Source organism: Pseudophryne corroboree, chromosome 2 (genome assembly GCF_028390025.1).
Source record: "Pseudophryne corroboree isolate aPseCor3 chromosome 2, aPseCor3.hap2, whole genome shotgun sequence".
NCBI lineage: Eukaryota > Metazoa > Chordata > Amphibia > Anura > Myobatrachidae > Pseudophryne > Pseudophryne corroboree.
Genome location: NC_086445.1, coordinates 753,558,482 through 753,572,260, shown reverse-complemented (window position 1 = coordinate 753,572,260; position 13,779 = coordinate 753,558,482). Strand labels below are relative to the sequence as shown.

General features: G+C 40.2%; 1 protein-coding gene across 5 annotated transcripts in view; it reads right to left on the bottom strand.

Moving 5' to 3' along the window:
• LOC135047335 (bile acid receptor-like) overlaps window positions 1-13,779 on the bottom strand; it is a 116,030-nt gene that overhangs the window by 36,467 nt on the left and 65,784 nt on the right. For all 5 annotated transcript variants that reach the window (XM_063955441.1, XM_063955442.1, XM_063955445.1 and 2 more), the window contains 3 exons: window positions 10,067-10,196; window positions 5,602-5,961; window positions 1,488-1,628 (listed from right to left, as the gene is read on the bottom strand). In XM_063955441.1, the coding sequence (XP_063811511.1) occupies window positions 1,488-1,628; window positions 5,602-5,961; window positions 10,067-10,196 (631 nt within the window). The remainder of the gene's footprint in view (window positions 1-1,487; window positions 1,629-5,601; window positions 5,962-10,066; window positions 10,197-13,779) is intronic.

Here is a 13,779-nt window from a genome sequence, read left to right as displayed (position 1 = left end):
CACACCGCAGCTTATACCCGGTATTTTGCCGTTTTAACTGGCTTCCTAAACGGGTCAAGCTGCGATGTGAAAGTGTCCCCTTCAATTTACCGTTTTCAAAATACCTGTATTTTGAAACGGTAAAAAAGAAGGGTCCTACCCGTTTCAGTCCCATTTCACTGTGCAGTGTGAAAGGGTCTGAAACGGTATTTGCAAGCCCCAGCAGGTCATAGGCTGTCTCCATGTGTGATGTCAGCAGCCACAACCAGGAAACAGCTTGGAAAACACAGGAGACACATGTGAGAGTGGCTTTATAAACGTTTAGACTGCAAAGCCATTATAAAATGTCTAATTGGAGTGATGAAGAGGTGAGGGAGCTGCTTTAGGATCAGAGGGGATGAGGAAATCTGCTGCCAAATTACTGGGACAGTCAAGGATACCCTCATATATAAAAACATAGCAAAAATGCTTCAAGCTGCTGGGTTCCATCGTATGACTATCCAAATTATTCATAATGAATTAATTAATAATTATTAATAATGTGTGGGCCAGAAAAGTCCATTTATAATGACAACCACTGTTTTCTATGGGTGAAACGGGTTCAGTGTGAAAGGTACCAAAATGGTAATGAAATGGTAATTTACTGGTTACAACATGAGATGTGAAAGGGGTTTAACTGCTCAGACCCGTTTTAAGAACCGTTTCAAATACCATTTCAAAAGCAGGTTTTGTGATGTGAAAGCAGCATTAGTGAGTTTGAAAAGAGGCAAAATGCCCATCGGGTTCAACCTGTATTTTGTCATCAGCTGCTCATATTATAATGTACCTGCTGAAGTAATGGTTTAGTACCAATTGACAACAATTACCACTCCCAGATTAATGTCACTACAGTATGTTAAATGCTATAACCCTGGATACCCTTTCCAGTTAGAAATTTGTCCAGTCCGTTTTTAAATGCATTTACAGAGTCTGCCATTATTACCTTCTCCGGCAGGGAGTTCCAAATTTTTATTGCCCTTAACGTGAAGAACCCTTTCCTACGTTGTTTACAGAATTTTCTCTCCTCTAGCCTCAGCGAGTGCCCACGTGTCCTATACAGAGTTCGTTTAATAAACAAATCCCCTGCTAGCTCCTTGTGCTGACCCATTACATATTTGAAGATATTAATGTCTCCTCTTAGTCGACGCTTTTCTAATGTATACATATTTACCCTAGTAAGCCTTTCCTTGTACTCCAGTGTCTCTAGCCCTTTAATCAATTTAGTAGCCCACCTTTGAACCCTTTCTAGTTCCCCGATATCTTTTTTATAATATGGTGCCCAAAATTGAACACAATATTCCAGGTGCGGACGTACCAATGATTTGTACAGTGGCAGGATTACATCCTCGTCCCTTGCCTCAATGCCCCGTTTTATGCAAGCTAGCACCTTACTTGCCTTTTTTTGCAGCATTTTGACATTGTGTACTGTTATATTGAATGGAAAATATGGTGGGTTATTTTAAACTTACATTCTGCAAGCATGCCAACCGCTTTACACTTCTTCAGACGACAGTCTTGACACTTCCTCCGCATATACATGTCCATCTCACAGTGTCCACCATTTTTACATCTGTACACTGCATTTTTGGTAATACTACGGCGGAAAAAACCTGAAACAATTTAATGTCTGATTGGTAAAATAATAGACAAATGCAGTGAATGCAGGTTCATAAACGGTATGTTTTTTTATAACTGACATTTGGAAAAAACGTGATGGCAGTTTCAAAGGAATGCAGTCAGAATACCAGCGGAAACTCGTCAGAATCCTGACGGATACCAACAGTAAATACTGGGGTTAGGGTTAGTGTTAGGCTCTAGGTGGAGGGTTAGGTTAGGTTGCAGGGAAGGGGGATGTTAGGTGTTAGGCTTCGGAAGGGGACAGTTTGGGTTAGGCTGCAGAAGGGGTGGCTTAGAATATTGACCAAGATCCGTCTGCATTCTGACCGTCAGTATTTCAATAATGACTATCAGTATTTTGATATCATCCCGTTTCAAAATGTGTAGTTTATGTGCTGTTTTGCTTTCAATAAATCTCATGTTTTCAAAACTGCTCATAAATAGGCTGATTCTGTGTTGGGAGCAGAGCAAACAATCGAGTGACTTTGTCATGTTGCACTGCAAGGAGGACAAATACATTTATTGTTTTTGCATGCAGGGTAAATACTGGCTACTTTAGCATGGACATACCCCTACCAAATCTAAACATCTCTGCACATTTTTAAATGTGATTCTCATGCAGTGCACCATGGTTTTGCGAAGGTATAACGTTACATATTTTTTTGTTCTTCTCTGACTCAGAACCAAAATCTCCAAAGCATGAGGTTTTGCAGAAGAACAATTCCATCGATTGCTCCCTTTTTACTACTACTGAAAAGCATTACGAGTCAAACGACATTGCACATTGTACAATAAAACAAACAAACAAATAAATAGAAGCATCATAAATGGTGAACCTGATGAAAGGAATCAAATATATGTGTGCGTGAGTGCATGTGTATACTGATGGTCATTCCGAGTTGATTGCAAGTAGCAACTTTTTGCTGCTCGTGCGATCAACTTGACGCCGCCTATGGGGGAGTGTATTTTAGCATAGCAGGGCAGCGATCGCTTGTGCAGCCCTGCTATGCTAAAAAAGTTTCCTGCAAAACAAGACCAGGGTCAGACCTACTTACCCTGTGCGACGGATCCAGTGACAAAGATCCCGGGATTGACGTCAGACATCCGCCCTCCAAACGCTTGAACACGACTGCGTTCGGATCTCCACGCCCGGAAAACGGTGAGTAGACGACCAGAAGAAGATCACTTTCTTCTTTCTTCTGGTCATTGTCCGGCGACGGCCGTCACCGGGGAATCCGGTCTGAAGATCGACAGTGTCTAGATCGACAATGTTTAGGTCGACCACTATAGGTCGACAGTCACTAGGTCGACATGTTTTCAAGGTCGACAGGGTTTCTAGGTCAACATGTTCTAGGTCGACAGGTCAAAAGGTCGACATGAGTTTTTCAAAAATTTTTCTTTTTTTGAACTTTTTCATACTTAATGATCCACGCGGACTATGATTTGGAATAGTAACCTGTGCCGAGAGCAGCGGTAGTGGAGCGAGGCACCTTGCCCGAAGCATGGCGAGCGAACACGGTGCACTAATTGGGCTTCCCGGTCACTGTACGGAGAAAACGACACCAAAAAACATGAAAAACTCATGTCGACCTTTTGACCTGTTGACCTAGAACATGTCAACCTAGAAACCCTGTCGACCTTCAAACCCTGTCGACCTAGTGACTGTCGACCTATAGTGGTCGACCTAAACATTGTCGACCTAGACACTGTCGATCTAAAGATCCACACCTGTCACCAGGCAATGACGCGCATGCACATTGCGGCCGCCGCGCATGCGCTATTCCGACCCGTTCACACCACAGCGAAGAACCGCTGCATGTGAACGGGTCGGAATGACCCCCATTGTAGCATGGACAGCATGAATTCACCTGTTTTAAATGTGAAACAGCAGGATTGATTGGATCCAGTTCCGGTCTTTTCTAAAATCAAATATGAACCACAGCTAGGCTGATTAGCAGCACCTGTCAGCTAGCTTTAAAAATGTGTCAGTGCAAAGGGATAATGCGCCTGATGATGGATCAGCTGCCCAGGCAATAAGCTGAGGATGTGGGGCTATGGTAGGAGCCATTGGAGTTTGTATCAACTTCGCTCAGAAGATTGTAAAACTGTTTTGCTGTGACCTGGACTCTGCTTCCTAAAGATAACCTTGTGCTGTTTGCGTAAGAAATAAAGTCGTGTGGTACCTTATCTGAAGTTTGTGATCCATGTCACTCTATATATACATACTGTATGTATATATATATATATATATATATAGAGAGAGAGAGAGAGAGAGAGAGAGAGAGAGAGAGAGAGCTATTGAGATATATATCTATATCTATATATACAGGTATATATATATATATATATATATATATATAGAGAGAGAGAGAGAGAGAGAGAGAGAGATGTATATCTATATATCTATATATAAACGTCGGGCACTACCTAGTGCAACACAACTGAACAAATTGGCTCCAAAATGTAGTCGCCTGCAACACAGTGGGAACTCCATATGAGGTAATTTTCTGTAATTAATTTTTTTCTTAAGACTGGCATGTCTGCCGCACTCTCCATACCACAGTCTGCATATACATTTTTAAGAGTTGTCATTTTCCCTTTTTTCCTTACCCTTCTATATTATTTTTTTTATAGATTAGCCATTTTCTCCCAGAATATCTGCCCTGTGATACTGTATGGATTTCAAGATTCATCCCCTTAACCACACACCAGATACATTTATGTGTTATTGTCTTCCAGTATCTTATATTTTTTAATTATTTTGTGGCATTGTCTCTTTGACTAACCTTGTCTAAATATTTTATATAATTTGCACCAAGGTACTCTCCAGTCTCGCCACTTCCACTTTGATTTCTTTCTTACATGCTCCACTCTCCTGTTCTCTCTACTTCTCCTCTTCAGGTCTTCTAATTCTTCTTCTTCTCCCCTGTCCATCTGAGTTGCCCCTCCTCATGGCTTCTCTTAATTCTCAGCAGAACACGATGTTATGACAATATGATGTGTTGCGCAATGCAATATTAGCAGCTGAGAGAAGGAAAATGGAGGACTATGGGAGCCAGTATGACTGCAGGGTGCCCTTCATTGCTCCAAGCACTACTTAACTTTTCTGTTGGACCATTACTATCAAAACAGCAGCAGTGGTGCCACCCAGGTCATTGCATTATGTGCCAGGCCACCCTAAGTATAGCCCTGCTTCTCTGCATCCCTACTGGCAACCTCCTTACACATACTGTACACACATCTGACATCCAGGGCACATGCCCAGCCTGATCACTAACTACAGTTTTGCCACTGGATTAAGGGTTTCCACACATTTGAGACCTTGTGAATAAATTGTAAAAAATAAAACTGAAAACATTTTTTTCATGCTTTTACATTTGGAAAAAAATTGTTTTCTTGAACAGGTGATGGAATTCACCAGTGTCAGACTGTAATGACACATAAATCGCACCATCATCACCCAGTTTCTGCTGTGAATTGCAAAAGCGCTCAGACTGAGCGGAGGCCATGATGAGTCACTAGAATTTGGGCAGACTGTGAGAAGGTGACTGTGGGGACTTTTTTTTTTAAATGTCTCCCAAACATTCCAGGAGAGTAGGTAAGTACAGTATGCTAACACACAAACTATTGCCCACATACCCTTTGCCATAAGACATTGTAAAAAAGATTGACAGAAGGCCAATTTGAATAGATAAAAAACTTTTGGGTAAGAGAAAGCATAAGATGCAATTGCACTGAATAGTGAGCTCTGGATGTAGACTTACTAGCACCATATTAGAAACTAGGTGAAGACATATAACAAGAATATTTTATTCTGCAATTTCAAGTAGACAAATATAATGGGAACATTAAAATATAGTGTTGGAATCCCTTTAAATAATAAATGTTTGATAATTTAATGTCTGCTATACTCTACAGTAGATTGGCAAATAGTTGAAATCAGTGGTTTCCTTTAGACTTGCTTACCCTTGCACCCTTCACAGGTAAGTGCATTGTAGTGATACCCAGATGCCTTATCTCCACACACAACACAAAGTTCCTCATGTCCTTTCATCCGGATGGTGGAACTAATCCTGGGCCTCTTCATTGTAGGGTATATCTCCTCTACACTTTGAGACATGGTGTTGGTTGGTTTACTCAAATCACACGTGCTCAGGACATACTGCCCATCACTATATGTACTTTCCAAACTGTATGCACTGTAGTGACATTGTGGTGATGGGGATTGCATCACAGGGGAATAAGGCACATTTGTATACTGACAATATGGAGTCGCCTGGAAGTCTGAATCAGGGAGTTGATAATTAATGTGCTCTGGCAGGACATCTGTGAAAACAAACAGAAAAATTTGGCAATGCAATGCTTTAGCTGCTGGACACACAGGGAATGGCAACAGTTAAATTCCCACCCACAACTTTCTATCAATCATTGCAACAATTTGTTGCCAGCCTTAAGAATTTGTGCCAGAATTGATCGACTCCATCTAGAAAAGTAATGTAATAATTAACACAGGAAACTGTTTATTTCAGTAAAGAACTGGTAGTAAAGTATATGCTACTTTTAATAAAGTACTAATAACATTCACATCTGTTTCAGGAGCTCTTATCACAGAATATATTTATGATAATTATGGCATTTCTTAGCGTTCATCAGACTTCCTGTATGTACTATTTAAAAACCATGATGTCACACACAATGATAACTATCAGACTTTGGTCACAAATCATTATTATCTTAATTTAGTTACTGAACGCCACAGATTCCATAGCACCAAACAATCATCTTCCAGAAATAACACACAACATACAATAGAACATGCATGAATATAATAAGCATAATAACAGATACAAATGGAACCATACTTGCCTATCCTCCCGGAAGCTGCTGGAGATTCACGATTTTTTGGGTAATCCCCGGCATCCCCATTTATGGGTAGGATGAGGATAAAATCACTGCCATTGCGGCAATTGTGTGAAGGGGCAGGGCTAAATTACATGAAATTTGTCATTTAGCCCTGCCCCCTACCCACAGAACCGCAAATCAGGGGCATTTTCCAATCTTGGGAACAGAGCCCAATGACTGGACTTTTTGGCCCCACCCCCCAAAGTGGCCTGCTGCATAGGTAAAAGTAGGTAAGTAACCTATTCATTTAACCAGGTACTCACTTGAATTTGAACAATGCAAGGTAAAATGCCAATGAAATTGTAGGTCAAACCTGTGTGACATGTGGTTGTTAACGTGTACTTTGACTCCAATTCAGAAGGTTAATGGAGTGCATTCTATTAACCTGAAGGTGTTCAAAGATTTGAACACCTTCAGGTGGAATTAGTGTGCCCGCTGCATGCGGGTCCACTGCATATACACCCAAGATTAATTTGCACATGCGTGTGGATGAGAATGGAAAACTCTGTAGGGCACTACTATGGGACATAATATTAACTATGGCAGCACTATTGGGCATAATGTTAACTAGGCCACTACTATGATTCAGAAAAATAACTAAGGTTCTATTATGGGGCATAAAATAAATAACTGCTGCGGAGAGGTGTCTCCCAAGAAGCACTGTGACAGGGCCCATTCAATATGTTGCACCTTTGCCTGCAGATAATCTCCATGCATCTGTGCCACCACCCAGATACACTCAGCACCCAGCAAGACTGTAAAAGCATTGCCCTTTTAAATATAGGGCATAAACATGATCAGAAGCATCAGGTTTTACAACCCAACGCTTTGTAAAAAAATATATAATGTGGATTAGTGTGTGCTATTATGGCATGCCAACATTTACAAAATGGGTATATGTCTATCTAATTATATTATGACGTGATGTTTTAAATGAGTTCACATTTTTATGTTGTATACCAAAAAGGTACATTGCAGCAGCACAATATGAGGAAAAATATTTCTCATGAAGTAGTAACAATTTTTACTACACCATGAACTTTATACGTAGAACATGATTTTCTCCAGACCACACAAGCCTGGTTTATTTTTTTATCTGTCTTTAAAATATGCATTTTCAGTTTCAAATGGATTAAAAGCCAGCGTACAGTATGTGCATTCCACAGGGAGCTGCAATTAATGATCCACACAAAAAAGTATATCTACAGTATTCAATTTGCTACATTAATCATGATGTAAACAAATACAGGGGTCTAGTTATTAAACTCACAAAACATTTTTTCTGAAATTAGGCCTTTTTGCTATCTATTAAGAGCTGCTGCTTGCAGAAGCTATAATTATATAGTAAGGGCTGCTGCTTGCAGAAGTTATCACTGCATATTAATTGCTGCTGCTTGCAGAAGCTATCACTGTATATTAAGAACTACTGCCTGCAGCAGCTATCACTATCTATTAAGGGCTACTGTCTGCAACAGCATGTAAGGCCATAAGTACTGCTGCTATCCTCCGTTCACAGTGTTCATTTTTGACAAGGATTTTCAAATTAGTTTTAGTCTTAAAGAGAGTACACACGGAGCGATCGCTGCTTAAAATCTAAGCAATCTGACTAGATTGCTTAGATTTTAAGCATGATCACTCCGTGTGTACCTCCTACAGCGATAGCGATGCGCAGCCCTGCGCATCGCTATCGCTGGTGCTAGATTGGCCTGATTGTGCTGAGCGGGGGGAGAGATGTGTGCTGAGCGATTCGCTCAGCACACATCTCTCCCCATATCGTGCCGTGAATAAGGCCCTTTAGTCGCTTGCTTAAAATTGTAGATGGTTTTAAAGTCACATTTTAGTCCTTTTTTTTTGTTTTGGTCAAGATTTAGTCATTGGATCTCAGTTTTCATTTTAGTCTAATTTTAATCAATGTTTTAGTCATAACAGTTTAATGATACTGTAGTGGATTTTGCTGAAGAACATTTTCTGAAATTCCTTTAAGACATTTGCAATTACTTTTAGATATGTGTTTACTAGTAATCTAGGCTCATTAGGCTGAGAATATGTTACATACTGAGTCTAACTCCCATACAGTATATAATATACAAATGAATGCCTTAAGTTTGTTAGAACAAACAAGTGCACTATACAATCATGTTTCCTTCACAGCAAGTAATATTTACTTTCTACAAATATCTAGAACACATTTTTGTTTTCTAAAAATGTAAAACCCTACTTCCAAAGTTAATTTTGACAAGAATTTTAAATTAAGTTTTAGACTCAGTCTTTTTTCTTTTGCTTTGTTTTAATTAAGATTTAGTCAGTGGATCTCCGTTTTCATTTTTCTCTAATTGTAGTCTAGTTTTAGTTCTGAAATAGACTAATGTCGACGAATACTTTTGGTAAAAATTTTCGCTAACAAAATTAACACTGATCTCAAGATGGCAATACTGAGGACAGATGTGTGGAAAAATGCTAAAATTAAGCATATTTTACAATTTACTTTTCTTCTTTCTAATGAATCTGCACTGAAATCTCAGTAGGGCTAATTTAAGGGCCACATGGGCCTGGAGCTAAAAATGATCAAGTGTCTATTGTGGGAAGTGGAGGAGCTGTGACTTACTGTGTGGGTATGGTCACTGCCATGTACACCCTTTACATTATCATCCAAAACGTCTCTTTAAATATGTAAAAGGAGAAAAACTTGATTTGATAAATAGACTCATAGGAGAACGAATTTACATATTTGCTGTTTGTTTTTGTTATATTGGTATTGTGAAAACTTGAACTGATTCAGTTAAAATGTAACAGCACAAATGGCACATTCTGTCTTGCTGATCGATCATTATCTGAAGATATGATATATGTCATGTAATGTATGCTATTTAAGCCTTCATAGTCACTTATGGTTGCACATAGTGCTACTGTATATTCTGTACCAATTACCCTACCAGTCACTGAAGAACAATGTTGGCTGTACTTCCGCCCGTTGTACTTTTCTGTGGGAGCCTGCTGCATAGTTTGTATAATGCGATCAGTTGAAATGTTCAAATGGTGGTATGGAGAATTGAAGTGTGATTCTACTGCTGCATACGCACGGTGCGATTATAATTACCGATATGGACTATATAGTCCATATCGGTAGTAAACATAGTACATATTGCACCGTGTGTATACAGCTTGCGATGCCGATGCATGCTTCCGCTGGGTCGGCATCGCAAGTAAAATTAGACTGTGCAGGCAGGTCAATTTTGACTATAAAGTGTACAATCTAGTCAAAATTGCCCATAGCAAAAATCGCCCAGAGGCAAAATCGCACCGTGTGTATAGTCAGTATCGGTGGATTTTGGCTCTAGAGTGATCAAGGGAAATTGCATAGTGCAAACCTGGCACATAGGCAGAATCGCACCGTGTGTATGCACCTTATTATCACGAACCTCACTGGATAATGCTAAGACAACTCCAATGAACTGAACGGGTAATGATAAAAGTTCATTTAACCCATTCAAGAATAATGTTTTTGAGATATTAATCTCTTTTTACTCACCATAATAGGGAAGAGGCTCTGCAAGACAGTATGTATCAGAAACTGTTACATAGCTGTTTGCCATGGTCTGGTCCAGTGCTCCCCACTGTCTCATTAACACCAGTTGATTGCAGTGTTCTTCAGAGAAATCCTGAAAAGCAACAGAAATAAATTAGACTACTCTATTATATTCCACATATATTTATTTATTTATTTATCTATTATTTATTAACAGTTTCTTTTATAGCTCAGCAATTCCGTTGCGCTTTACAATTGGAAACAACAGTGATAAAACAAAACTGGGTAATAGCAGACAGTCATAGAGGTAGGAAGGTACAGTGCATCTGGGAAGTATTCACAGCGCTTCACTTTTTCCACATTTTGTTATGTTACAGCCTTATTCCAAAATGGAATAAATACATTTTTATCCCTCAAAATTCTACACAGAATAGCCCATAATGACAACGTGAAAAACTTTTTTTTTTTTTAGATTTTTGCGACTTTGTTAAAAATAAAAAACTAAGAAATCACATGTACATAAGTATTCACAGCCTTTTCTCAGTACTTTGTTGATGCACCCTTTGGCAGCAATTACAGCCTCAAGTCTTTTTGAATATGATGCCACAAGCTTGGTACACCTATCTTTGGGCAGTTTTGGCCATTCCTCTTTGCAGCACCTCTCAAGCTCCATCAGGTTGGATGGGATGCATCGGTGCACAGCCATTTTCAGATCTCTCCAACGATTTTCAATCGGATTCAAGTCTGGGCTCTGGCTGGGCCACTCAAAGACATTCACAGAGTTGTCCTGAAGCCACTCCTTTGATATCTTGGCTGTGTGCTTAGGGTTGTTGTCCTGCTGAAAGATGAACCGTCACCCCAGTCTGAGGTCAAGAGCGCCCTGGAGCAGGTTTTCATCCAGGATGTCTCTGTACATTGCTGCATTCATCTTTCCCTCTATCCTGACTAGTCTCCCAGTTCCTGCCACTGAAAAACATCCCCACAGCATGATGCTGCCACCACCATGCTTCACTGTACGGATGGTATGACCTGGTTATGAGCGGTGCCTGGTTTCCGCCAAACATGACACCTGGCATTCACACCAAAGAGTTCAATCTTTGTCTCATTAGACCAGAGAATTTTGTTTCTCATGGTCTGAGAGTCCTTCAGGTGCATTTTGGCAAACTCCAGGTGGGCTGCCATTTGCTTTTTACTAAGGAGTGGCTACTGTCTGGCCACTCTACCATACAGGCCTGATTGGTGGATTGCTGTAGAGACAGTTGTCCTTCTGGAAGGGTCTCCTCTCTCCACAGAGGAATGCCGTAGCTCTGACAGAGTGACCACTGGATTCTTGGTCACCTCCCTGATTACGGCCCTTCTCCCCCGATCGCTCAGTTTAGACGGCCGGCCAGCTCTAGGAGGCCTGGTGGTTCCGAACTTCTTCCATTTACGGATGATGAAGGCCACTGTGCTCATTGGGACTTTCAAAGCAGCATATATTTTTCTGTACCCTTCCCCAGATCTGTGCCTCAAGACAATCCTGTCTCGGAGGTCTACAGACAATTCCTTTGACTTCATGCTTGGTTTGTGGTCAGACATGCACTGTCAAGTGTGGGACCTTATATTGAGAGGTGTGTGCCTTTCCAAATAATATCCAATCAACTGAATTTACCACAGGTGGACTCCAATTAAGCTGTAGGAACATCTCAAGGATGATCAGTGGAAACATGATGCACCTGAGCTCAATTTTGAGCTTCATGGCAAAGGCTGTGAATACTTATGTACATGTGATTTCCTAGTTTTTTATTTGTTAGTTAGCAAAAATCTAAAAAAAATAAAATTTTTCACGTTGTCACTATGGGGTATTGTGTGTAGAAATTTGAGGGAAAAATTTATTCCATTTTGGAATAAGGCTGTAACATAACAAAATGTGATAAAAGTGAAGCGCTGTGAATACTTTTTGGATGCACTGTATATAAAGATCATTGTTTGTAACCAAACATGTTTAATTATACAGTATGGATGGGCCTGAGCAGTGTGGGGCTTCTATATGCAGGTGGATGTGCATAGCTGAGTCCTTGTTGTCTCTGGGCCTCGTTGCAGCCTCATTACTTTTTCTGGTAGCACCTCATTTGTGTGGGGCCTTTTGTTAAAAATTGTTGTGGGTTAGTGTTTTTTAAGTAAGGTAATTATTTAATAATTTGATGCATAAATGACATGTACTTAGGGCCTGATTCAGGTTGGACTGCAATAAGCGATCCAACTGCAAAAATTGCTAAGAGGATGCAGACGCATGCACAGGGCCTGTCCTTTTTTGCCAGTCAATCAGGCAGAGGCATTTGCGTGGCGGGAGGGGTGGCAATGCTCCATTTCCAAGATGGAGCATTGCAGGGACGTGGCTTCAAAACAGACGCGTGATTGCGTGAATGGTTGGTGTGACAGGGGCGTGATCAGGACGGCTGCGTGATGTCACACGCAGCCACTGCGATCACTTAAAAATGGCAGCAGGCATCCAGCGGGCGTAGCAAGGCTGCGCCAGCAGGAGGCTACCCCATTTTTTATGATCACACTGAAATTGCGGTGCGACCACAGTTTAAGCGTGGTCAGCGGGGGAGGCGGCGGGTAGCATGCTGTGAGGCTTGGCCCTGCTACTTAGCAGAATTTGCAATCCTTACTGAATTAGGCCCTAAATACTTAAAAAAAAAATGAATCCTTTCACCCTTGATGCATTCCTCTTCTTATTACTTTGTAAAGCATTGCTCTCCTCACAGTAACAGAGCAGTTGTTTGGTAATGCTTTCTGCGTATTTAACAGTCACCAGCCAGCAGCAATTATTTGCTTTTCTTTGATGTTGTACTTCGGACCGTTACGTTAACATAATTAAGAATAAATGGTTGCATGATAAATAAAACTCTGTATATGCAAAATAAATGAACCAGATACACCTGACATGCCTAATATCAGCAACAAGTAAACAAATAAACATGATTACTCTGATGTGTCCACAGTTGTAGAAATGATGGCTGTCCCAGGATTGTATATAGTATACAAGTATGCCTGCTCAGATTCAAGTCTGTGGATACTATAGAGCTGACTCCTGTGTGTACTATAGAATCATTCCTCATTTACATAAACGCTGTTAGATTAGTGACCTGTCCAAATGGCAGATGGAGTACATCTAAACCAGTGTGAATACATGTACTATATGCAGCCTTAACATTTTGTTTGTTTTTTACATCATTAATAAATACGTAGCCAAACTTGGATCCTATATATAACAATTCTATCTGCTGTACTTGAAATTCATCCCAAAATAACCCAAATATGTATTTTATTTGAGATGATCAAATTATGCATTAGTTAGACCAATATTAGGCCAATATTATGTCGCTATGAATAACATTAAAGTGCATACAAAACACAACTGAACTCACTGGTAAGCGGAGACTCAGGAAAGCAAATCAGGTCAAAGTAATGTAACACTACTTAAAGCAATCGTGGAGCCTCATAATCTACCATCATCTACTGTTGATTCCTAAGTCACTAGTTACTCGGCTAGGGCAACTATTTTTTTCATAAAGTTTCATGCATAAATTATTGGCTCTAGAATAAGTAATACATCTATATGACTTCAACTTGTAGCTATGGGTTACTGTACATTTGCACTTTGTAGAAAATAACAACCCATATTTAATAAAAAAAATGGGGGTGCTGCATCTCCTAAATAGAAAATTGTG